This window comes from Ambystoma mexicanum, chromosome 8 (assembly GCF_040938575.1).
Source record: "Ambystoma mexicanum isolate Mex_15411 chromosome 8, UKY_AmexF1_1, whole genome shotgun sequence".
Taxonomy (NCBI): Eukaryota; Metazoa; Chordata; class Amphibia; order Caudata; family Ambystomatidae; genus Ambystoma; species Ambystoma mexicanum.
The window spans coordinates 653,566,184-653,593,026 of NC_090929.1; the positions used below are offsets into that span (position 1 = coordinate 653,566,184).

The 26,843-nt window shown below is 46.6% G+C and overlaps 1 protein-coding gene across 7 annotated transcripts in view; it reads right to left on the minus strand.

Annotated features, from left to right (window-relative positions):
* The window catches only part of PER3 (period circadian regulator 3), a 494,927-nt gene that overhangs the window by 65,403 nt on the left and 402,681 nt on the right, over positions 1-26,843 (minus strand). For all 7 annotated transcript variants that reach the window (XM_069610411.1, XM_069610410.1, XM_069610408.1 and 4 more), the window contains 2 exons: positions 6,133-6,375; positions 4,358-5,112 (listed from right to left, as the gene is read on the minus strand). In XM_069610411.1, the coding sequence (XP_069466512.1) occupies positions 4,358-5,112; positions 6,133-6,375 (998 nt within the window). The remainder of the gene's footprint in view (positions 1-4,357; positions 5,113-6,132; positions 6,376-26,843) is intronic.

The window sequence follows — 26,843 nt, forward strand, 5'->3', positions numbered from 1 at the left end:
TGTGCGGGGGGTGTTGCCAACCGCGCTTACTTTTTGCGCCACTAGTGCCCAGATCTCCTCCTTTCGGATGACAGCCTTCCTCTTGAGGCTCTGGACAAACACGACATTGGCATTCTCTGCCAGGGTCTCCGCCGGCATGGTGAGCTCGTCTTCGGTGAATCGCTCCTTACGCTGGCGTGAGGCGCCCTTTTTCAATGCCTTGGGCATTGTAGTGTTGTAGTGGATAGAATTTGGCACACAGCAATGTACTACAGGTCCTGGGTGCTGAGGATGGCAATGGATTGTGTTTTTAAAGATGGCCGCCATGCTTTTTCCCGTTCCTGTGTGATGATGCTACTTCCGGTTCCGCTTATTTACGGTGACTGTTATTAATGATGGCCGCTAATGCCGTCTTGATTCATGCCGGTAGTGCAATCTGCGCTTTACATGATGCCTTGGGCATTGTAGTGTTGTAGTGGATAGAATTTGGCACACAGCAATGTACTACAGGTCCTGGGTGCTGAGGATGGCAATGGATTGTGTTTTTAAAGATGGCTGCCATGCTCTTTCCCGTTCCTGTGTGATGATGCTACTTCCGGTTCCGCTTATTTACGGTGACTGTTATTAGCGATGGCCGCTAATGCCGTCTTGATTCATGCCGGTAGTGCAATCTGCGCTTTACATGATGCCGCTAAGGGCCTTTTTCGGGTCTTTTACGGCATGCCCGACAATGTCGTTACCGGCATGGTGCAAAGCTCGTGCCCGCAAAGTCGTAATAGCCCTCTATTAGCGGGCTCTTACCTACACGGACGCGGTATTTGCTCCATGCCGGTAAGGCCAGTTACTTACCTTCAAAGTCGGAATGACCCCCATTGACTGACTGCAATAATTTATCACTACCACTGCCTCTGATGATCGCATTAAAGTTCTCAACATCAGAACATGTATTTGTTTCTTACTCCATACTTTACAAAACCTCTAATCTTCACCCTTGTACTCAGTAAACTAGACTACTGCTTGATCCACCTCCTGTGCCTTCCTCTCTACTCCTTCCTCCCTCTAGTCAAAGTCATCACCTTTTTTACCCACACTCTACAACCTACCCATATCCTCCCCCACTTCTACCTAACCATACCATGCTGTATGGCTTTCAGTGTACAATTTCTCCCTTTTCAAGTTCTTTCTTCTTTTCTACAAATATATCAATGGCCTCCTCAGTACCAGTCCAACTGCATCTCTGTGTACTCAACATCTCATCCCTCCGCCTCTCCTCTGCACTCAACCCGACAGTGCCTTCGCTTGCTTTGGCTCCTTCTTCCTTCTTGCCCCACTCCATTGGAACCCACTGCCCATCACAATCAAAGCTAACCCGACTGTGGATCTCTTCAAATCTCGGGTCAAACTTCACTTACTTCCCAAATAGGGAGTACTCCCTGACTTCTCCCTGCCCGACCCCAACACTCCCACCAGTGCCACATAATAATGTAATATTGCAAATGTATTAATGTTTTGTCCCTGATCTATGTGCCACTTGGCTCAAACCCTCATAACTTGTCTCACCAGATGTTCTCATCTTTGTGTCATTGATCGGTTATGCAGGGTTCCTTCTGCCACTGCCATATGTAAATGTGTTATTGTTAAGTAGTTTCTTATTCTTCAAATAAAATAGAAATACAAATATGTTGTGGCGAATCCCACTAGTGTGGAAGCCCTAGGTATTGTCTTTTGGCTCTCTGGCACCCGTTAACCTGCACTCCGGTGTGCATTGTTTAAGCCCAGAATTCATGAGAAAACTTGAGCCAATGTACTTTATCAATTCTCTATAATGTTCTCTAATATAGTCTATTATTTTTTCATTAGGCACCCTTCCTTCCATTTCAATTAAAACAATACTCTTCTCTTTTGGTTTTGTCCCTTGTGTATCATTTGTATACTTCCTGACGCACAATGTACCTGCCTTTTTTCTTCACTTAACTAGTTCTACCAGATGCATCTTTTGTTCAATAATCAGTGCTCTTTTTGTGTGACACCTACAATTTTTTAACATAATATTGATATATGTTCTCTCCACTGTGCCTTTCTATGCTTTCTTTAATGGCCATTCATGTTTTTTAATCCATGGTCCTCTCCTGCCATACCTCATATAGCCCCTCAACTCCACCTCTTGTCCTAATTTGAGGATCCCACTAATGTTTTTTTGACTCCCTATTCTATTTTTTTTTAGATATTCATTGTTTATTGCTAATACACTCTCTGCTGACCCCTGTGAGGAACCTGAGGGCATCCTCCCATCTACTCCCCTTGGATCTTCCTCTCAGGTGGCCAGGGAAGGGCCAAAGCTTTTGGATCCTGACCCTGGGGGCGGATGTGAGAGGAAGAAACACCTGGGTGGAAGGACCTTGGGGAGTGGAGTATAGGTGCCTTTAGGTGAGGCATGGTATCCCCCTTTTTCTTGTCAAAATACATGCTACCCTCCCCCAATCTTCAAAGGTTATTACCACTCTTCTCCACTGTTACACACTCTAACTGTACCCCATTCAGGCCCCTTTAAAACTGGGACTAGGAAGAGGAGACTAGGAGTAATGCACACTTCCACCTGTGAACACCACTTTGGTACTGGGACGAGGAAGAGCACTGTAGAACACCATTCTAAAGGTCAAGCATGTCCCAGCGATAGTAGTAATTGGAATCAGGCAAAGGACGTGCACCTGCAACCCCTCAAGAGGCTAAAGGTGCATATAGAAGGGAGTGACCTACATGCAGGAAGAGAACCGCCTGGGAAGCCAGTGTGCCATGAAGCAGGCTGGAGAGACGGAGCCGGTGAAAAGGATCCCGGCAGCTGCAGGAGATCGGGAAGGACGCCGGGGCTGGAGAGAGCCGCAAAAGACTCAAGAGCCCTGCAGAGTTACGAGCCGTGTGTCCCCAGCTAGAGCCGGGGAACACAGAAATCTCCACTACGCTGCAGGATACAACAGGAATGTCTGGAAGCGGTAAGCCCGGCTCGCCGGTGCTCCCGATGTGAGACAGAAGAGCGAGCAAAGACAGAAGAGGATCATGCAAGCACCCGGAAATGAGTGATGGGGAGAGAGCACTCAGACCAGGGCACTCTGGGGCTTAAGTAAGGGCCAAGGAAGTTGCCAAACAAGTTCATGCCTATAGTGAATGCGCCTGGAGACCAGATGGAGGTTATTGAGCATTGAGAAAGTTGCCAGATACTTAAACAAATATTGAATACCGAACTAAAGAAAAGCTATGCACAGTATATGAAAATACAGTATGAGTGGAGAGAAAGTGAGGTATCATTTGTAACAGAATGAAAATAAGGAAAAGTCATTTTTGTTGAAGAATGTGAAAGCGCAAAGCCAAGTGAAAACCAGTAATGAGAATCGGTGAAGCACAGGAAAGGCAAATGAGAAGCACTATTGGTTAGTGTGAAAGTAAAGTGGCAACAAGGAATAAACACCACAAAGGGAACTCTATGGGAGGCACGTGTCGGTGGAAACAAGAGACTGCAAAGAAGAAACAGGAGTACAGATGGACTAATGTAACAAGTGCAGAAAGGAAACATATGGTGGCAAAGTAGTCCAATGAGAATCAGTGAACATTATAAAGTGCCATGGGTTATCGGTTGCGTGACCTGAGATGGATGGACAGTGTGGTCTGACAACTGCGCCTCGACCACCCTACTTGGAGTAAGCAAAGGAAAATGAAGAGATTGAAGTTATTTGCCTCATCAGCATCAAAGTAACTAAAAAAGGAGGAAAGCCAAGGGAATGGTTGAAAAGCCTGAAAGATTATCATTCTTACAGAAAGCTGACAAAGGTGAATCAACTGTGAACAATGTTTTCCTTGGGGAAGGGAACCCTAAGGTAGTTTGGAACTGTATTGAATTTGGGGTAGAGAGCTCCAAGACCTTTTTGTGGAACTGGTTGAACCGGAGGAGGAAGAAGTTGATAATAAGCTAGGAGCTGGAACAAGCTCAGAACTTTACTTTGAACACTGTTTCTTTTGTTGCTGGCATCCCCACACATTGTATAGATTTAGTTATGAGGGTAAGCATAGGTTTTGGACACAGACTTTTGAGTTGAACTTTATGACACAAACGATCCTTAGTTTCTTTAGGTAGGGAAATCCCACCTTAGCATAGGGCAAGTTAGGCCTTACTCCATCATGACATTTGAGAAATAAAAGCTCTATTTTTAGAAAAGTGAATCTGTTGTCTGTGTCTTACTTCATGATGCCGTCACACCACATAAACAACAGCTCTATTTCTGTCTGTTACAAGAGCGTTAAAAAGAACAGATTGTTGAATGACTTTCAGAACAAGATGTTTTGATTATTATTGTTATTATTATTCATGCATGGCCGCTTTACTTACAAAGGTAATTTCCTCTTGTGCTTCATTGTGCACTGCATCTTGGGGTTCCATTGACTTGGGCAATTCCTCCTGAAGCAGATTCAGCTGGAGAGGAGAGCTGCTCCTTGAGTTACTGAACAGGGGCGGATCTTTGCCCGGGGCTTCTTGCTGGCTCTCCTGGGGCATTGGTGAGGAAACTTGCGATGGTAGATCAGTTACATCCGGGGGAGCTTGTGATTGCATACTGGCCGTTGGCACAGGTACTGCAGTGAAGGAATAGGAAGAGGAACAAGGGTACGGAGATCCAAAAATAGGTTGAGGAATCTGCTGGCCCATTTGAGAATACATGGGGTAATTTGGGAGCATGACTGCCATGACAGGGCCCATGAATGTTGCAGGGAATGGTGGGTAGGAGTGCATAACATAGGGTATATTTGGCGAAGGCGTGGGTTTGGGCCCAATTGATGAGGTTGCACAATCTCCTGTTAATGTGGTCACAGATGGAATTTGAAACCCAGGCACTGGATACGCTGGTGGTATTGGAATCATCATGGGTTGCGGGAAAGCCATAGTAGATGGGCTTGGCGGAGACACTTCAGACGATGGCCATGACTGTTGTACAGGACCCAGTTTTCTGATGCGTGGTTGGTGATTTTGATTGGAGCCATTGCTGTCGGACGACTCCTGGGGCTTTTGGCGCTTGTTCTTTCCACGCTTCCCATGTTTTTTCCCTTTTTTTCCAGCAGTAGGCTTGGTCTGTTTCGATGAATGATCACCTATTGCAGAAAACACAATCTTTAGTCGCATCTTTTAAGACCTATACTTAATCAAATTCACATATAGAACATTGCTGCTGCCATGACAGAAAAAAACTGTTGTGCTGAGTAAACCAAGTAACATTTCGCCATGGCTGATGCTGGTTCACTTGAGAAGCGGCCATGCAGCAACTACTGTATTTAGTCAATATCTTCATCGGTCTGTCCTCTTCCGGGCATATTTGAACTGGGTTTCTCATCTCCCTGCCTGGACATCCTATTCTTCAGGAGGGTTTGTGTCACCGCCATACCTCGCAATTAGGCTGTGGTGGATGACCAATTGTTTTCCCACTGTGCACTGCATCTGTAATGGCAGGCACCTTGCTCAGTCTTTTAATGCAATAACACTTGTGTGAAATGCTATCATATCAGTCTTACCATAATCTCTTAGCGCCAAGAGGTCTTTGGGCCTATATGCACGCTGTAGAAATGCAATGTATTCATGCATTCAATGTTCAAAGTTGTAGCGGGTGCCCATTTGGATGGAGTTGGGATAAAGATGGTGGTTCGTTATCAATTTATGGCTGCATAGAATGCTATCACATATTCTGGAAAGGAGTTATTCAGAGTAATGCATGCCTCTTGGGTCTCACAAAAGTTGAACAGAACGATTTGCTAGTAGAAGTGGTACATATACTAGCCTTGCTTGTTTCATAGTTTCCTTGGAATTGGGAAGCTTCTAAGAGTTTACAGGTGGGGTATTTTTCATTCTATTCTATTTTATCCACGAGCAGCTAAGGTTGGCATGTTCATTGTGTACTTTTATTTTTACAAATGATTTCTGTTCAATGCACAATACCACCTCGACTGGCTGGATATTCCACCAAATTTATAGGCAAGGGGATGGGATGTAGGAGCACCCAAAGTAGATTGACATTGGTGATTCTAATTCGCCAAACTCCAACAAGGTTGAAACAGGCGGACCCAGACAGAGACAGAGACACAGACACATAATATCTTATCCAGAGAAAGTGCGCTTACCCAACTCATGGGAGCAGTCTTTGCTCTGGTTGCCATGCTGAAGGTAGCTACTGTAGGGAGTCTCCAGGATCCGCAGCCGGAATCGATCCACATAGTCTTGCTCTTCTTTTTGGGTGTGAGCCGACAGGACCTCCTTGGTTAGACCCACTTGCTTAAACTCCTCTGGGGCTACGATGGAGGTAGTGAGGGACCGCGCCTCAATCTGCTCACTTCCAACAGTGACATCCTCCAAGGCTGTCACTTCTAAGAAAAAAAGACAGAAAAACATACGTCAGTGTTGCTCACATGCGACTCTCAGATATTAAACTATGAAAACAAGATAGTGGGAACCGCCAACTGTGTTGCGTACTGATGCAAGCAGTTGTTTTTCTGCGAATTTCTGCAGTGTCCACTGTATTTAACTAATAGTGTTGACTTGTATGCCTTTCACAGCGCTTAGTGACAAGATCATAAAACACGTTTCATGAGAAATGGACTTGCGTTGCAAACTTTAGGCGTAAATGGACAGGGGTTAGAGGGCTCACTCAATCATGAAGTGGGCCAAGTCGAGGAAGGGAAGGCTCGTCTATTTAATGAATCAAGACATTCCCTGTAGGCACTAGGCAGGAAGGAACCTGGCACACAATGAGAGCCGCTAGTCTGGGGCTGTTATAAAGCAGCACAACACACTACTAATTGAAAAGCAGAAAATCTTCCAGCATAATGACATTCCATCGCCAAAAGCATAGAACATGTTTGACAACTATTAGAACAAGCACCTAAAACACAGATGTACTTAGAAAATCTCAGTAGAAGTTGTCACTGGTTTGAACCAAGCAAGTCTTATGTTAGTGAGGCTTTTTAATCTCTGCTGTTAATTATCTGTCAATATTCATCAGAATCAAAATTGTGGCCAGCTGCAGCAATGCTACTGAAAATAATGTCCTAGGTATTAGGTAGCAACCACTATTCATGCCTTCCTCTGAAGCCCTTAGCTACTGTATAAGTTGGTAGGAAGCAATCCTTTGAATGATCACTCGCTTTTTATGCAAGCAACCCTATGTGGCATGATCAGAACACCTTTTTGAATGTCTAAGGGGAATGATTCCTAATGTTTTCTGACCTTACCGTACTTACTCACAACCAGCGTTTTAAGTGGGGCGAGAAATCGGGGAGTTCTCCAACAAGGGGGTGTGCCATAAGTGATGGGGTGGCATGAAAAGTGCTGGGCATGCCCTAAAAGGGGGCAGGTGGCCAGTAGCTTAGGCCCCAAACACAAAATCATGAGAACTTGCAAAAAAAAGTAAATTGCATCACTCAGTATGGTTGCAGGTAGTCTTCTGTGCACCCAGATTGCATAGTGTAAATACATCTCTCTCTGGCACAGTTTGTAAATAAATGGCTTTCTGTAAATAAATCACTTTCACTCAGTATGTAAACAATTAATTTAGTGAGTAAAGTGCCCTAATTATGTTAAGAAAAGCATCTCATTTGTGAAAGGGGACAAAATCACCAATGTGGTCTTTCCTTTGAATAAATGAAGCAGCATTTGGGGAACGTAATAATGAGCATAAATTTTCTTGTTTGATAAATATGTATGTGAAAGTGATTCAAGCATTCTACGCTTCTGAGTGCATAACGGCCTCTGCACTTGGTGCTGATTTCATTGTCATAACACCCACCCTAACAGTAAAACAGTTGCAAACCATGAGCCATATACACTCATCTGGTTAGCTTCCGCTATTTCACGCGAGGCTTGTGTTGTCTGGCATGAGCAGAGAACTCCTAGTTTCCTTAAATGCTTTTCTCCTTTCATTGACTGTGTGAGGCCATCTTGGAGTAAGACAGAGACAATAGATTCTGAATTAACAATAAAACTTTAATAACTTAAAATCAGGATGGAACAACACCTATCGTGCCCTATAGTATGGTGTGATTTCCCTACTAAACCAAAACAAAGGAAAGATAAAGTCAAAAGGTTCAATTTAGGACTCTGTCTGTGTCCAAAACCTATACTTGCCTTCACAACTAATCTTATACAATGTGTGGGAATGTCAGCAACCAAACAAACAGTGTTCAACACAATGATCGGAGATCTGTCCAGCTTGCAAAGAAGTTCCAATAAAAGTCTCTGCCTTAAGTTAAAAAAATATGTAGAGTTAATCAACACTCAGGGTTCCCCTTCCCAAGTTTCAAAACATAGTTCCAAACACAAAATATCTTGAGACTCCATCCTCAATTCAATTAACAGGTTTAAGATCAGGGTTCCCTTCCCCAACATTCACTTTCAATGTGTAAGGATATTTTGCAGCTTTCTTAAAGGTTTGCACGACACTTGCGCCCTCTGGATACAGTTGGTCTTGGTACAAGAATGTCTTGACTGAAAGTTTCAGTTTATTCATTTGTTAAGTTCACCTCCAAAGTTTCATTCACTCTGTAGTCCAATGTATATTTGGCCCACTTGTATTGCTAAAGTTCTGTTCACTTTAAGGTTTAATAAGTATTGATTTCTTGGGTTCAAAGCTTTATTTACTTGTAAATTCAACATATATAATGTGTCTTGTATAAAAAGTTGCATTCACTTTTGAGATTGACATGATGAATTTAAAAGCTTCTTTCATTTATGATCTTCATGGGTATCAGTTTTCTTTGAGTTTGGTATTTAAGTATGAAGATATGTTTGATATGCTTTTCATTTAGTTCAGAATTTAGTAAGTGTTAAAGATCTTCACTCAATTCACCTTGTTGTTATATATAATTATGGAATGTCCTTAATAACAGGCTCAGAACTCCAAGACTTTCATAACAATTGAAAAAGGTTTCATTTATTTCATTCCATTTTATAAGTCTTTGTAAATTGCCTTTGTAACATGCCCAGCATTCAGAGACTTTTAGAAAACGTGTCTTCCTATACATGCGACCACTCCGCTACAAAGAATTCTCATTTATGCAAAAGTTAATGAGGATTTCAATCGTAGAACTTCGAGACATGTTTTATCATGCGCACGGCTACTCTGATACAAAGTGATCCTCTATGTAACTTCAAACACTCGCATATCGGGTTCCCTTTCATATAGAAGTTCACCGGTTGCTTCTTTCGGTGTTCCTGCAGCGCAGACCTATCAGTCTTTGGTTCTTGGCCTCTGGGCTCCACCTTCTGCCCCGCAAGCACTCCTAGGTCGTCTTATGACCCCAAGAGAAGGAGTATTGCAAACTCCATGAAAAGGGGCAGCCTCCAGGCATGGCTCCCCTTTCAGAGTTCACCTGGTTCCCTGGCTGCACTCCTTTGAACCACTGCTGTGCCGCGCACCTACAGCTCCTTGATGCTTCTTTTGGGCTCTCTACTGCTGCTCTTCTTCCATAAACGCCACGGCTTCTCTCTTTGCTTTTCTGGGGCTGGGCTTTTTATACACCTGCAGTCCTTTAACAGGCTGCAGGTGTGAACATACAATTAGCCCTGCCTACCCATCATTAAGGGGACATGCCTGGCCTCTACTACTCTCAGCAGGCCTCTTCCTTGTCCCTGTTACAGAGTGGTAAAAGCACCTAGTCTTCATTACTCCTGGTTGCCTCTTCCTCTTCCCAGTACTGTTAGTAGTTATATATGAGGAAGTTAAGGGAGTCGACTCATAATACCCATGAAGACAGGGGAAGGGTTAGTCATTAGTAGGAAAAGGGGGATACCCAAGGGCATCCCAGTTCCAGTTCCCACAGACCCTCCACCCTGGTGATCCTCCCTCACTTGTCCACCCCAGGGCCGGGATCCAAAAGCAATGGCCTTTCCCTGGCTACCTGCGCAGAGGCCCATGGAGAATAGAAGTGAGGATACCCTGAGGCGTCTCACTAATGCAAATGATCGCTGGTTAGCGCTTTCACATTTACGCCACAGCACTAAATATATTAGTTAAGAAGGGTTAGCAGTGGTGGACAGTTGAGGTTAGGCACCCTGCCGTTGAATAGGATGTGCTATGGGGCTGCAGATGGGAGCAAGTTGTAGTCACCCAGCCAAGGTGGCTACATCAAAGAAAGTATTAAGAGTGGGTTTGCTACCATTAATTGCGCACACAAACGCAGTGAATGCACCTTGACATTTTTGCAATCGCATTACTCTATAGTTTCCCGTTTCAAGCTCTCGTAAGCCTGGAAAAAGAGCGTTGAAACTCGAAACACGTGTTGGCTGTTTCTGATTTGCATTAAATCACGCTCAACGTGCTTTAATAACTGAGTTTGTGTGCGTAATCAATGGTAGCAAACCCACTCTTAATACACTAAATATATTACTTTCACAGCCTGTAAATCGGTCGTTCACTACTGCAAATAACTTGTTCCCGTTTTCACAGCACATAAAGGCCCTAATGCAAGTTCCTTTCGCTGGTTGCATACAGTCTGATGTAAATCACATATTCATGCTTAGGGACTCCTAAGGATGCCCATAGGTGAAATCACTTTGGATGGTTATCAGTGGGGAGACCGAGGGAGCCTGAAGGAGCCCTGGCTCAAGAGCATTTTCTGGAGACGGCAAGGGCTCTGTCTACAACACTCACTTCACACATTCACTTACTAACTATGTGTGCATTGTATACAACCACCACATGGTTATGAGTGGTGGAGAGAGAGAGAGAGAGATTGAAAGAGAAAGAGAAAGAGAAAAAGAGAGAGAGAGAAAAAGAGAGAGAGAGAGAAAAAGAGAGATAGAAAGAGAAAGAGTGTGTGTGTGTGTGTGTGTGTAATCTTTGACCCCAGGTTTAGGGAACAAGTGTTGAAAGTAATGCAGAATGTCTTGCAGGGACTGTGGAGAGCCCTAGAGGGGTTTGGCAAAGGTCTTCCAAGCCTGCTTTCCATGCGGGGGCACAGGTGGGGTCAGGCACCCCGGGGGAGGCACATGCTCAACAGTTGGGTTGGGAAGAGACATACAGCAGGTCATAGTAGTGGCAGGGGACCTACCAGGAGTAGAGCCACCTTTGCGTTTAAGGGCAGGGGGTTCTGGCACATCCCTTGCTGCAGGGGCAGCAAGGGTCGGGGTTGAGAAAGAGACCGGGCTAGTGGTGGAAGGACAGCCACAGACCGTAGGTGGCGCAGGGGTGGACAGCTCCCTAGTGACCATTGCTCCACTACTGTTGAGTAGGTCATCATTAGCCCGGCACATTCCAAAGCAGGTGAAGGAGAGCATTTGGGCAAGGAAGTACTTAGCATTATCATTATTGTCACAGGACACAGCTGGCCCTGACAATTACAATCACCAAAGAAGATCATAAGAAAAGGCAGAAAAGGTACAGGCCAGAGAAAACGATTGGTAACTGGAACAAGGCAACAAGGGGAACAAGCGGAAAAAAGAGTTGACAGCCCTTTCACCAGGGAAAGCACGCCCCAAAGGGCAGGGAGGGGCTGTGCAAGAACGGCCCACAGTGTGCCGGAAGGGGAAACACAGGAGGGGATTTGGGGGGGAAAACGCTTGTGCAGCTCTTTAATGGGGGTTAATGCAACTAGGGCAGGAATAGCAAGTTTTCCCATGAATGCGCAAAATGTGTGACATATGCCTCATTTGATCAGGCCATGGATGTGGTAACTGAAGTAGGGAAGGGAGCGCTGTTGGCAAAGGTGGACATTGAATCACCATTCAGACTTCTGCCGGTTCACCCGAAAAGCTTCCACTTGTTGGGATTTCAGTGGCAGGGCCATTTCTATTTCGACAGGTGCATGTCCAAAGGCTGTGTGGTGTCTTGCGCATTCTTGTGCATTCTGTGATGAATCCCATGGAGTCATCACTAATTCCCCGACAGGGATGTCCTCCAATGTGGGCAGGGGACAGCAGCCGCGACCTGATCCTGACCTTGGGGGGGTGGTATTATGAGGGAAGAACATGTGGGAGGAGACAACTGTCGGCGAAGGGTGGTGACCCCATCATGAGAGACACAGTATTCTTCCCTGGCTAAAGCCCACCCTGACTTATAATTTGAGAACACTTTTTTCTTTACTGAAAACCCCATCACACACTCTTTCTATATTAGTTGTTAGAACTGGCAATCGTTTTGTTTTTCATTTGTTGGTCAAAGCTTGCTTCAATCTTAGATTTAGGTTAGATTAGGCGTTTTTCCAACATGCATATTGTTTAAATAAACACCAATGAATCGTGATCACTTGTGTCCATCTTTACTGTTGCCACCAGGAGTTCCTTATTTATGGTGTCAGATGTGGGATGTGACTCAATTGATACTTATTGGGGACCCCACCAAGTTAGAAGAAAACAACCTTTGAAATCCAGCCCCATGGCCAAATTTAGCAATACCCACTGATATCCTCCCATCTACCAACAAATCTTTTCTCTCTAAGTTAGAAGACTTCTATGTCCTAAAACAACCCGGGGAGAGATGGGGCTCACCTTTCATCTGCTAACTCCCCAAGCCCTTCCACTGGTAAGGAAGATGGTGGAGGGAAACATATACCATCTATTTTATCCCTGTGATTATATGTTGCCAGCTAGAGAGAAAGTGGTTATCTCGGTTGACCTACGAGTTAACGTTCATGGTGGCTGGAACATATATTTTATACCCAACCAATCTGGAAATACTACCCCTGGGATCCTATGGAGAACATTTAAAATGTGTCTCTTTAAAAAAAAATTCCACTCCTGAGAAACTCAACCAAGGTGAGATATTAGGGACTCTAGTATATGAAATTTTAGGAACATCCCTCTTCCCTCAGGACGTCTATAGAAAAGCACAACCCAGGTTTTTTTCTCCAACTAAGAAAATCCAAAAGGGAGAACTCCTTTGCCCCAGGGTGTCAGAATCCTCCAGTTCCTCTACAGAGGCATCCCTATTCCATTTTGGGTCACTGATAAGGCACCAGAACCTTAACTTGAAGATAACTCCCCAGGGCTTACCTAACCCCACTATGCCATCTAAAAGGGATGACTTAATTTGTGACCCCCGTTTGTCCCCTAAACCATCAAATCTCTTTAAAGATAGGACAGATTCCTTAGAGGAAGAAGAGTTTTCAAAGCAATACACCGTAGAGAAGGAATAACATGGACCCTCCTAGCCAAGGTACCATACCAAAGCTCACTGGAAGTAGAATCCTTCAGCGAAGCTGAAGGGAGTAAACCTAAACCACAGAACCATTTTCCCTCAGTAATACCTTTCAACAGGGAAGGAGTGAAAAGAGAAAATAATTCTCCATCGGTTGAACTTCTCTTCACCCGAATAGATCCATCAATGTCCTTCCTGTAGAAAGGTTTGGCACAAGTCACGAGATTGCCCTCTTAATAAACTCCCTCGAAAACCTTACACTGATGTTCTTTGGGCAGAAGGCCCGTGTTGTAGGGCAAGGGTATGTGAGAAAACGGAGGTGTTTCTCCCAGGTTAATCACGGGGATCCTTTGTTCAGTTGGCTGGGGGCGGGAGGCATTGCTCTTAGATCCCGACCCTGGCGGTGGGCGAGCAGGGGAGGATCACCGGTGCAGGGGTCCTTGGAGACTGTGAGAGGAGCACCCTTGGGCGATACGCAGTATCCCATTTTCTTCCAATGCACCCCTACCCGATATCCCAGCAGTCTTTATGGGATATTGTCATCAAAATCCCATCACTTTCCCTTACGGAAACGATGGAGAAAACAGGGGAACTCCAAATTACCTGTAAAACCCAATACAAATTGTACCTCTCCACAATTCCCATAATTCCATTCCCCTATGAAAATCCACAAAGACTGGGACGAGGAAGATGCAGATGGGAGTCATGATGATTACCCATAGGAATCAATAGGCAATGGATTCCGATGGGCAGTCTCCATGTCCCGATAATGAGGTCAGGCAGAGTCAGGCAAGGAGGGACAACTATTCACACCTGACTCCAATTAAGTCTAGCTGGGAGTAGAAAAGCAGCAGCCAGGAACAGCATTGTGAGCGAGTTGGGGATGCTGGAAGGTACCGGAGAGCAGGAGAGCACCCTGGTGAGCTGGAGAGACCACGGGAGGCCTGGAGGAGGAGAAGAAAAAGGTCCAAACACTGCCCCTGCTGCCAGAGAGGAGATTGCAGTGTGGAGGAGGAAACTGTCCCTCCGGTAGGCAAGAACAGGAGCAGCTGGGGTTGCCTGGTGGTACAGACAGTTAACCTACTCCCCCGGGCCAGGCAGGCGAACCCAGGTCTCTGAGGGGCAGAGGGAGAGACCCTGACATCCTGCAGACATCCCGTTTTGGCTCCTGCAGCTCCCAAAGACAGAAAGTGCCATTTTGGGGAGCCTCGAAGTGTGAGCAAAATCGGCCCAATGTAGTCCCAAAAACCTTTTTGTTAAAATTGTGACTTTTGGGAAGCTGGGTCCAAACCCTGCAGAGAGAGAACCTTTAAGGACTTCAGTAGGTTCTGAGCCTGACAGAGGGAGACCCATGGTAAAACTACAAGACACAAATAAAACCTTCAAGACCAGCTGCAGAGTGTTCCAGTGCCACGTGGGTGCTCGTGTGAACGACTCTGGCTGATCCTTCTTTGTTTTGCATTGAAACTACCAGAATCAGAAGGCCGCAAGAAGAATGTCAAAGTGGTCCTACAGGGGTTGAGCAACCTCCGCTGAACAGTCAAAAGTCTTCGACTGGCAAGAGTGAACCCGCCAGAGGCATGCCATCGAGAAGGGTCTGCGCCCGGAAGAGGGGGGCCCAGGAGTGAAGAATCAGCACCCTAAAATTATGTGAAAAGCCATAGTGAACCCGGCAGAGGGAGGCTGATATTCGAGAGGTGTCTGTGCCTTGAAGAGGAGGACCCACGGGTGAAGAACCACACCCCAAAACTGTGTATAAAAGGGGCGGAGTCTGATGCCTCAATGAAAAGTAGTGCTGACAAGGGTGAACCCAAGAAAGGGAGGCTCACCATGAACTGTTTCAAAGGACATTACAAATTGTGAATGTAACAGAGATGATTGGTTACAGAGCTATCTTGCAATACAGGCCAGAGTGAACCTGGCAGAGGGAGACTGACATCCAAGACGAGTCTAAGCTCAGAAGAGGGGGACCCAGGGGTGACAAAGTACCACACCGAGTGTAATCGAGAAAGGACTTTTTGTTTTGTTGTATCAGACCCTCGGAACCTCACGATACATAAACCTCAAAGGTCCTGATACTGTTAGAAACTCATTGTGGGTTTGCGCCCGGAAGAGGGAGGCCCAGGGGTGAAGGCATCACCCACCGAACATTGGAAATTAACTTTTGTTTTATTATTTTTGGACCTCATCAGGTCCCTGGAGGCAAGAGACTTTTTATACAAAAGAGACTTACCCAAGGAAGAACCCGATACTTACCAAGAAACCGTCAGCTCATTCTGGGAAAGCTCGAGCGTGTGCTGTGCACAGAACTGCCACCTTATCCCATGCTCAAAACATGGGGAAGAGAGAGCCCTGGCTAAAGCCCATCCTGACTTATAATTTGAGAACACTTCTTTCTTTACTTAAAACCCATCCCACCCTCTTTCTATATCAGTTGGAAGGACTGGCATTTTTTTTTTTAAATAGGTCCTTTTACTTTGATCAGATGCCATAAGGACTTCCTTATTTTTCATTTGATGGTGGAAGCTTGCTCCCATCTTAGATTTAGGTTAGATCAGGTGTTTTGCCAACCTGCATATTGTTTATTTAAACACCCTTAAACCGTGACCACTTGTGTCTGTCTCTACTGTTGCCACCATGAGTTTCTTACACCAGGGAGCAGGAAAGAGGTGTGCAGTGCGAAGCAGGCCGTCGCGGGAATGGGAGCTTCACCGCAGCAATGTGCCACGGGCCCGGGGAAGCTTCAATACAACAGTGAGTCTACCCACAGCCATTGGGGTCTCCGGGGCGCACCGGTAGGCTAAACAGATAAAGATATTTGAATACCGACTCAGTTAAACATAAAGACAGAAGTTGAACAGTTCCCCATACAAGAGATATCAATGTGAGGAAAATTGGAGCAAGTATTAACCCCATCAAATGAATAATAATCAAGATATAAAGAATTTGAACAAGCCCCCATACATTAGATGCGAGTGTCGGGAAAGTTGGAACAAGAAGTACCTCAAGCCAATGGAAAAGTTCCCCATACAGGAGATGTCAGTGGGGGGAAGTTTGAACAAATAGTTCCTCAACTCAATGAATTAGAAGCATAGTGAAGTAATACAACTGTGCTGTATTAAAAGACAGTGAATTCAAGAAGAAGTCCTGGTGAAAGGTGTTGATGGATTTCTGAACTCTGTCCTGGAGGGGCAGAGGTTCAGAAGGCCAGCCTAGTTTCTTGGAACAGGGTAACCTCTGGACAAGCCAGACCAATCAAGGTAGCGATCGCGGCGGTCAAGACTAGGTCTCAAGAGGGCTGAGGGTGACTGAAAGCCCGCAATGAGCACACAAAGCAAGGACGCTTACAAATTACTCCAAGCAGGGGTTATATTAAAAATATAGACACATTTATTACAAGGCCTTTGTAATATTGACCATAGCAAAGAATCACGATAAAACTCAAGTAAACCAACACATCACCATCAAATACAATATATATACAATTACCGACGGGTCTAAAGAGTTAGAAGCACGAAATATGCAGACCACCAAGATGGGGAGGAAAACAGGCAGTGCAAGTAATCGTTTAGACCCAGTTCGCCTTCAGAGGCCACCTAACTAGAAGGAAGTCCGAGCCCTTCGAAGAGTGGAGCCTTGTGCTCAAAAGCACCTGCACACGCTGGTGCCGATGGGCCAAGGGGAGTCTCTTCAAGGAAGTCAGGCAGTTCAGAGTGGTGAACAAAGGAGGGCGAACAGATCTCCGCTACTGAAGCGCGGCCTCCACTTGCGGGCAGAAGCAGAGCGCGAGTGCGAAAAAGGTGTGCTGTTTAACAGAGCGAGGAAAAGCTACGGGCTACTGAAGGAGGACGACCAGTTCCTAGCGTTGCTACTCACTGGTCCCCGATGCAGGCAGACCCAGGCTTCTCCGCGTCAGTTTCAGTGCTGGCAGGTTCAGATGCAAGCAGAGGACGTCTCGGCGTCGTGTAGATTCCGCGGCAGCAGAAGTTAGAGTTGAGGATGTCCCAAACGCAGTGAACCCGCACAGATTGTTACCACAGCAGGGCAACGAATCGGCCGTGTGTATTTCAGCCCAATGTACACTTCTCACTTCAGACCTGGGAATGCCAAGTGTACGAATCGTGTGAGAGTGTCAAGGACTCGGAATACAGCAGCAACCTGACGGCGGTTACAGAGCAAGACTCCTGGGTAAGCTGGTCAGTCCACTGGATGGCCCAGAGACGCTTCCGAAGGCTTACGTGCAGGAGATGATGAAGATGCCGAGAATAGTTGTTCCCACTATTTCAAAGGGTTGAAGTGCCAGTACAGGCCTTCTCGTTCGATTAGAGGCAGAATGGTTTCACAGAGTGACAGCAGTGCAGAGGAGCAGTCCTTCAGCGGGTCACCAGCGATTCCTCGGTTCAGCCTCTTGGTTGAAGGATACTTGGCTCCTGTATCCGTCGTTCGTGAGAACTCAGGAGATCGATATGGTAGTGGTGTTTCCGGCCTCCTCTTATCCAGAGTTCCCTTCGCGCCAAAACGGAGAGGACCCAATGGGAGATCTGCTCACAAAACACTCAGACCATACGTGGACCTATCACGGACCACGGTGGTCCCAGGCATTCAAGACACACTAGACTCTCTGGCACCCAGGATGTGTATTGGGACCAGACATCCCAGCCCACATCCTGGAGGCACACACAAGGCCTGTAGAAGCCTGCGAAAGCATCTGTGTTTCGCGGGAAAGTACATGCCCAAATAAGGAAGGCCCCGGGTCGACTCGACCTGGGGAAAGGTGAAGGGGCAAGACGGTCAGCAGGCAGGACAAAGAGACTCATGGTCTGGCCATTTTGGAAGCCAGGCCACTATTTTGGGCTAAGCGCGAGAAATGCGCTTAAACAGCCAAAAGGAGCTCAAAACACAAAGAAACTATCGCTGCCACCAGTCCCGTCCGTGATTCACTTGCACCGTTCGTTAACAATCCAAAGAGAGTGTCTAGGGCCTGTAGAATGACTAGAGACCCAAGAGAGCAGTAACTTAGCTTACAGTGCCCTCTTGTGTCATGTTGCGCGAAAGTTGCAACATGATAAAAGAACTACGGAAAACAACGTTTCCTGGTACTGACTGTCTTAAGGGCATGTCAGTTTCCCCGTAAGAATGGAGCGAAAGCCCAGAGGAGTGCAGCGGAAGGCTGCGCTTCTCTGGCAAAGTCTAGATCAGGGTGAAAACAACAGCAAAAAGTTTAGGGGTTGCCACATGGAAGGAAAATTACCTACAATTAAGAAATCTTTCCTAACAAAAGGAACACACCAGACCGAGAACATTGGGAGGCAAGATGCACGGCAGCTGAGTACACGAGGGGATATGTAAGACCCAGAAAGGGTTACTGGCTGTAGAGTATACCAGGAGGCCGAGTTAAGTTGCATATCATGGATTACTGGCAGTGGAGTATACCAGGAGCACCATTAAAGTTGCATAGATACTCTTGCCATGCTAAAAGACTTGTTGTTTGAAAGAGTCATTTTCACCATCCTTAAGCAACTATTCTTTGAAAGAGACACTTCTGCTATTGCTAAAAAGCGGTTGTTTGAAAGAGACACTTTGCAATCTTTAAGAAACTATTGTTTGAAAGAGACACTTTTGCTATCGCTAAGAAGCTGTTTGAAAGAGACACTTTTGCCACCCTTAATAAACTATTGTTTGAAAGAGACACTATTGCCATCATATTTAAATAATCCAGGGGAAGGCAAATCACACTCTGTATCCGAGGACTCCTCCTTGGAAAAGACTATTATGTTTGATTTGTCTACTTTTTCCCAAAAATATGTCAGATACATTTCCTTGCACGTTTAGTGTTCATTTTAATGTGAGGGGCAGAGTAGTATGTTTTGGACACAAGGACAGATTATAGGTTTGACAACAAGGCACAGACTGGTCTCTAGTTTTAGTTTCCTGGCATGGGAAACTCTCTTTAACATAGGCACAGAAAGGATTTCATCCAACCCTTTTTGTTTAATAAAAATGTCACGTTGAAAATATTCTAACTTTGTGTAATTTCTGAACTTACAATTGTTTGAGCAATTTCGCTTGTTCTTGGAGTGGGCTCTGCGCAGGAAGAAGCAGACAGAGGGCATTGCGCACGACCTGCACGATTTCCTCTTTGTGGGGAGAAAGGTGTCAAAGGAGTGTGCTGCTGCGCTTGCTTCATTTCAGAGTGTGATGGGAGTGTTAAGCATACAACTCGCCCAGGAAAAGACACAGGGTCTAGGAGAGGTGATCACATTCCTGGGCATTGAGATAGACACTGGAAACGGTGTTTGCAGGTTCCCAGAGATAAGGTCCAGGTACTGGTGGCTGAGATTGACAACAACCTGGTGCACAACAGGACCACCCTCGAGATGGTGCAACAACTGATCAGCAAACTGAATTTCACATAAGCGTAGTGCCAGCGGGTCGGGTGTTTGCTAGGAGGTTTGCAAGGGCAACAGCGGCCATCACCCTGAAGCATCATTATATCAGGCTAAGCTCACCCATCAAAGAAGACTTGCGCAAGTGGCATCATTTTCTTCAAGGGTTTAACAGCATATGGGAGTGACCGGTAGGGAGTTGCAAATTGGTTCTGAGGCATCAGGTAGGGACGGTCTTGGGGCTCATCCTGGTTCAGGAATGGTGCACACAGAAGTGGCGACCCAATGGCGAAAGAAAGGGGGAGGATTGGTAACATCATGGCTCTCAAACTCTTTCCGATTGTGATAGCCCTTCTGTTGTGGCCAGATGAGTTGCGCAACAGGAACATGCATTTTTGGTCAGACAACAGGGCGATAGTGCAGGCTATTAATTCACAATCGGCATCATGACCGGTGGTCCTGGGGCTGCTGAGAAAAATTGGTGAAGATTTGCCTGTACCAAAACATTAAGTTTAGGGTGCACCATGTCCAAGGTACTGCTAACATTGCAGCTGACGCACTCTCTTGTTTTTAGTGGGAGAAGTTCCGGAAGTCCCATCCAGAGGCACGGCAGCAGGGAAAGAGTTTCAGAACAGAATGGTGGCAGCTGGTCTCGTCGACCCATTGCTCTGGGACCTTCGGGAGTGTTTGCGCACACAAGGAGTGAGGTTCAGGTATCAGCAGGGCTACATTAAGTTCTTGAGTGTGGCGCATGCACTAGGGTGCACGAAAAGGCGGTTGGTGGAGCAAGTTGAAAAATTTCTGATTTGGACACAAAGAAGGAAGGGCACAGAGTTCAGGGGCAGGGCACCTGGTGGCAATAGCCTTTTACAGTAAGCTGTGCGGGAAGGGCAACCCCACGAAGGGTTTCACTGTGTGGGATGCCCTTAAAAGATGGGGGAAGAAGGAAGGTCCAAGGACGGATGGATGGACGCCGGCCCATTGATTTCAGGGTAATGGTCAAGCTCCTGGGGGTGCTGCAAGTTATGTTTTAACTTGTACAAAGTAAAACCTTTTACGGTGCCTTTGCATTGGCTTTTTTCAGGGAAGCAGGAGGACAAATCCAGGAGGGTCCTTGCAATAGGGAATGTGACATTTACCAATGCAGGGCTAAGGATCAGACAAAGAAAGTCCACGACCGATTAGGAAGGGAAAGGGATATGGATTAATTTGTACTGTTCATCGGACCAGAAAAGGCCACCTGGCGTACACAAAGACGTGTCCCCGTAGACGCGGTTTCAATTTTGCACAATGTTGTCAACAGCATTGGGCAAAGCTGGATACCACGGGGGGCTGGACCTAGCATAGTTTCAGAATAGGGGCAGCCTATAACGCTCACCTGGTATCCACGGGGACGTCACTCAGCCTGTTCTGACCTCTTACGACCTCAAACCCTTCCCTGGAGTCAACTCGACTGGAGACTGGGCCTTGTTTTCTTGGAAAGTGTGCTCTCCGTCTTGCTTTCAGCGCATGGGCTCGTTGATTGATGCAGGCTTGTTGCTGCCTAGTTACTTCACTGGCAAGAGTCTGACGGGTAAGTATAATGAGTCTTTTGAACAGTTCTCTAACTTCGTTCCTTTCCTTCCTTAGATGATGGCCGGTGTCCGGGGATGGCGACGTGCTGCTGAGATGAGTAGCGCTGAAGGTGAGTGAGAGCGCGATGCACGATGCGACCCTTTCGTATTTGTATTGAACTGAGTTATTTTTCTGTGTCTTTTAGGTGCCGCAACGTTTTCAGCGTGGATGCCGGTTATGAAGAAGAAATGCAGTGAGTAAGCGCGGTATGCGGCGCCTCTAGATGTTTTCACGCTAACCTGGAGTGTCTTTTCCCTCTTGCAGATGGATGAGAAGTTCCGGAGACAGAGTTCCCCCAGAGCGGCTGGATTCAGGTAAGCATTTGAAGCTCGTACGGTCTTTAAAAATAAGCAAAGATTTGCTGAATGCTTACTAATGCCTTTTTTCTGTTCTTTTCCCTTTTCCTTAGGAAGCGGCGTGCCGGGATGGGAATGACACCGCCGAAGAGGCCCGCAGAACAGAAGGAGCAATGAATGATGGGCAGAAGCACCACAAGGTAAGGCTGTTCCTAACGGTGTTCTTGTTTTTGCAGGAGCAGAGCGCAGAAGAAAGATGCAGGCCTACTGGAGACCGATCGGAACACAGTTGTCACGCTGCAGGTGCAGAAAACGCAAAGCATGTTTCTCAGCCTGGGCGTGGCTTAAATAATCTCCGGGTATCTCAGGTGTCTCTGGGCTGAACCACACCCAAAAGACTAGACTGCACATGCAGTTCTGGGAACCGAAATATGTGGGGGCATCCATCTTGTCCCCATCATGCACTATAAGTCCAATCCCCAATGTTATCCTATGGGAGTGAGTGAGTCTGGTGCGACAAGCGCCAAGTCTGACTCCAAGTGGGTCTTTGGAGGGATGGAGAGGCCCTTGAGGGCCATGTAGGTGATTGTGGCCTGGCTCCAGCCTGACATCTTGGAGGGCTGGGGACATGAGGGGCAGGAATCATGACACAGCCATGGCAGCTTTCCAGCAGGGAATGCCAAGATTAGTGATAAAGAAATTGGGCATATGGGAGTCTGAATGGTACAAACTAGGTGTCAACCCTGGGGGGATGGGCAGCGGCGATCCCGTGCCTTGGTAAGTGGGTCACAAGTTGACATATGGAAGGGTCATGCGGTCCCCGAGGGGCAGGGCACGAATTGGAAGAAGATTTGTGTTTTGTGCTTTCGTGTATGTGGTATTTGTGGAAAGAGGGATCATTTTTCTTGGTAGATTAACACCAGTCATTTGCACTAGCAGGTCACACAATGTGGTTCATTGGTCATTCGTCTGTGACAAAAGCACAGATCAGAGTGCTACAGTGGGCACGAAGAGGTGGCAAAATGGGGCTGCGGAGCACTAAGGAGGTCTGGAAGGGTACACCGGGCATGCAATGGCATGCATTGCTGTCCTGTGTGCGCCGGCAGTAAGTGAGGATGGCAGCATCAACAGTGATGACACTACACCTCAGAGGTAACAACCTTGCGGACCTGAACAGTAGACATTTATTAAAGCAAATGCAAGAGGGGATCAAGCTCTTGAGGCAGATGCTTCCAAAGACTGAGAATTTCTGGTCAGAGGTAGTACCATGGAATGTGTGGTGAGGTGCAGGGTCCAATGTGGCCATGGAGGAATCTAGAAAGAGGGTGAACAAAAGTATGGAGAGGTTTATGCACTTGGAAGGACTGGGTTTCATCAGACACAGGATGTTGTGCGAGAAGGACCAAGTGCATTTTGGTAGCGATGGGGCCCACCTGTCAGACAAGGAGCATGATATTTTCCTCTTGGATGTTTTTGCAATGCTAAAAAGGGCAGGTTGTGCGTAAGCAGGTATGGTGAGTATATGCATGTGAGGATATGGGCTGAAGTGGGAGCATTGTGAGTCACAGGGGGGGGTCAACACCCAAAGAGTGATGGAGTTACAAGGGCGTCTTAGCATGGAAGGAGTCATGCTGTGGATGTTGCTGCGAGCATTACCTGCCGGCTGCACAAGCCAGGACTGGGATTGACAAGCACTGTCACCACTAGGGACAGTTGAGACTCCTCAACAACTGACTGCAGTGGCCCAGAGCTGTTAGCTTCATACAAAGACATGGGAGTTGACTGGCCAGATAGTATAGCAACCAGAGGGGGGCGTACTCGCTAGAACTGAGACCGGAAGTGACTGTCACCTGGAAAAATGCCAAACCGAAGGGAAGGCACACCAGTTTGTGGACCGCTGGGAATGGGGAGGGGCCACCTGAGGAGGTATTTGTATGCCAGGTACACGTGTAGCCCGAGTAAGGTAACAGGGCGCAGGGGAATCCAGTTAGTCGGGAAAAGGGGGCCAAAGATACGGAAAGGCGGCGCAGCAACTTGGGGAGTTGGTAGAGGACTAGTGGTCGGTTAGCATGGGGGAGCAAAAGGGGGGGATCAACCCCCAGTGGAACAAGGAGTAGTCAACGGGGGTAAGGGAAGGGGGCAAGTACAACGGGGAGTGAAGGAGAACAGGTAACTTAATGGGGGCATGAAAGAGGGTAAGTCCCAGAAGCAATGGCGAGTGAGTAGTAGGCCTGGAGACCTGGTGGAAGAGGCAGAGGTTAAGTATCAAGGGAAGGGAGGGATGAGGAGGCGAGAGAGTTACAGGACTCTAGGGGTGAGGAATGTGTATGAAGGGGTTGGGTGAAGGGAAAGTTTAAGAGTACAGACACCTGGCCCCCTGGAAAGGGGTGGGGCAACAGGGGTGAAAAGATGTTTAACAATGCTGCACTTGGGAAAAGTAGTAAAGTGGAATCGGCTGCAAAGTGAAGGCGTTACTGAAATGGGGAGTGTTTGAAGTTGGAGTTAATAAGTAATAAAGTGGGAGTGTTTCAAGTTTGAGTTAATAGAGTGGAAAAGTTAACAGCGTCAGCTCTGCCAAACGGATGCTGCCTGACATCAAGTGGGGAAGTGTAAGGGTTTGCAGCTCAGAGCAGAATCCTGATGCTGTATTACCAAGTAACAAGTAACGGAGCACATGTAAGCTAGTAACTGCTGCCTGTACATCCACAACCCGAGTCAGTGTTCTATTCCCGGGGGGTGTTGGTGGGGGCATGGCAAAGGGGATAGGTGTGGAAGGCACACAAGGTAAACAAAGTGGAATCGCAAACCAAGCAAACCAAATGCAGGGCCCCGGGGAAGGTCAGTGTGTGGTGTTGCGGCTAAGTGTTGTTGCTATATTTAGCAAAGCAAACCTTGTACAACACAATGTAGTTTCTTGGTGCAGGGCAGCTAACCAGACCATATATACACTGATTAAGAAACATGTTGAGCAAAAACGGGTATGACTAGCTATTTCATGAATGGAAGACTAGAGTTCAACTCGTGCAGTGAAAGAAAATGCATGATAAAAGTCACCTAATGTAGACACTGGCCCTCATTACAACTCAGGCGGTAAGGGGTTTACGGCGCCGTAAACAGCGCCGACCCTTACCGCCTGAGTACGAGGTTCCTTAGCGCCATGGCGGATTTAACACCTGCTTTTAGCAGGTGTTAAAATCCATGGCGCTAAGGGACCATGGAGTTAATTACGCCACCGTAATTTACGGTGGCGTAATTAACGCCTTCCCCACTCCCATTATGCCCTATGGGGCAAAAATGGGAATGGGGAAGGGTAAATGGGGATTGGGGACTTACCGCCCCGTCAAGGTCGGAATGGGGCGGTAAGTCCGCCAACCACCATGGCGTAAACGTAGTTTACGCCATGGTGGTAAAGTCACGGCCCAGGCGGTAACTTACCGCCTGGGTCGTAATGAGGCCCACTGTTCCACACAGCGTGCAAGTTTGAATGCACCACTCCCATTTCTAATTAGCCAACACTAGCACTGTTCATAAGGGACATGCGACAGACAAAACTCACTTCAAATAACCCACTCACTGCTATGTCTGCAGCCACAAACCCCTAATTTCTTTGCATTTTAAATGTTCTGTTCATAGCAAAGAGGCATTTTACGATGAGAAGTGAAGGCCCCTAGTATCAACCGATGTCCTTATGCAAAACTGAAAAAGACAGAGGAGCACAGCTCTTCTAGTCGGTGCAGCCTAGTTAGTGCCGGGAGCAGATGATCCGATTGCTGCAGAGTGGTGGCGAATGCAGAGTGGTGGCGAATGCATTGCCGGCGAGGAACAGCTCACATTTTCTTTTTTATTTGATTTGATTAAATATTTGTTCATTGCAAGTCACATTACATAGTGCAAAATTACAAACACATATTTGCAGAGCGAGACCAGAGTTTTTTAGTACTGCCATATTTTCATACATCTTATACATGCTTCTACTCCCTCGCTTCAACAGATTAATATGACTTTCCCTTCACCCTCCCTCCTCCCCCATGTTAGTTGAGAAAACATCCCAAGAACTCTTTCTGTGTGCATCAATAGGTGGTCACAGTTTTATAGTTAAGGGGATCTCCCCTTGGGTAGGTCTTTGTTGACTCGGTCCATAAACCTTTAGTTTCTTTCGTTTGCATTACCACTGTGATCATCCGTCGTGTTGGAGCTTAGGTTCACTTGAAAGGTATTTATTTGTAAAATCCATCCATAGGGCATCGCATTGTGATGATCTTCCATGTAGCGACGCTGTTATCATTTCCATTGTGCATATGTTAGAGGCTACATTGATCCATTTGTTTTTACTCGGGGACCGTTATAGATTTCCATTGTATTACCAGCGTGGCACAAGCAGCTAGCAGTAGATGGAGGGCCAACCCTTTAATCCTATTCCATTCATCCTCATTTTTTTCAAGGCCAAATACTAGAAGTTTGGGGTCAGCCACCATTTGGATACCGTCTATGTCCTTGATCCAACCCAGGACCTCTTCCCAAAATACCCGTATGCGGGGGCAGCCCCACCACATATGCCAGTAGTCAGCTACCTCCCCACATTCCCGCCAGCATCTTGGGTTGGCTGTCTGAAACATTTTAGGACGTCTGAATGGGTCATACTGCCCCCTATGTAATAGTTTGATTGCATGTAATTTGTATTGGCTTGATATGCATATGTTTGTGATGCCGTTTTTCACATTCTTCCCCACAAGTCTGGGCTTATCTGTTCCCCCAGATCTCTCTCCCATCTGCCTCTCAGCGGTTCTGTTGTCCTGTGCCCTGCTACATTGCTGATATCAGGCCCTTCATTTCCGTCCTAGAGTCTAATAATTTTTCAAAGGAAGTAAGGTCTCTCATCAGTTTGTTCTTCCATTCAGGTTTTGTTAGGATGCCTTTTATCTGCATGTATTGAAAGGTAGACGATGGGCCTATTCCGAGGGATTCAGTCAGATTTGGGAGTGAGATGAGAGTCCTTTTTCTGTAGTTGTCCCACCCTCTCTAGACCAGCTTCATACCATGATTGGAATCTCCCTACATTGGGGATGTGGTCGATGACTCCAGGGGGCCATAGGTGGCTCAGTGGGGATGGCCATGTGGAGATTTTATGCATCATTTTTCCTTTTCTCCATATGCCCCATATTGTGTTCAATATTGGGTGTTCTTTGAGTCTGTTATGGAGTTTCTTTTGGGGTGCCCATAGCCACTGCAACACTGTGGCTGGTGATAAATGATTGTCCATGTGGATCCATTGCGGGTCTTTATGGTTACGTAGTTGAGGGATTAGGACGCGCAGTTGGGTTGCTTCATAATATTTTCTCAAGTCAGGGAGTCCTACACCACCTTTATCTTTGGGAAGTGTTAGGGTATCATATGAGATTCTCGCCTTC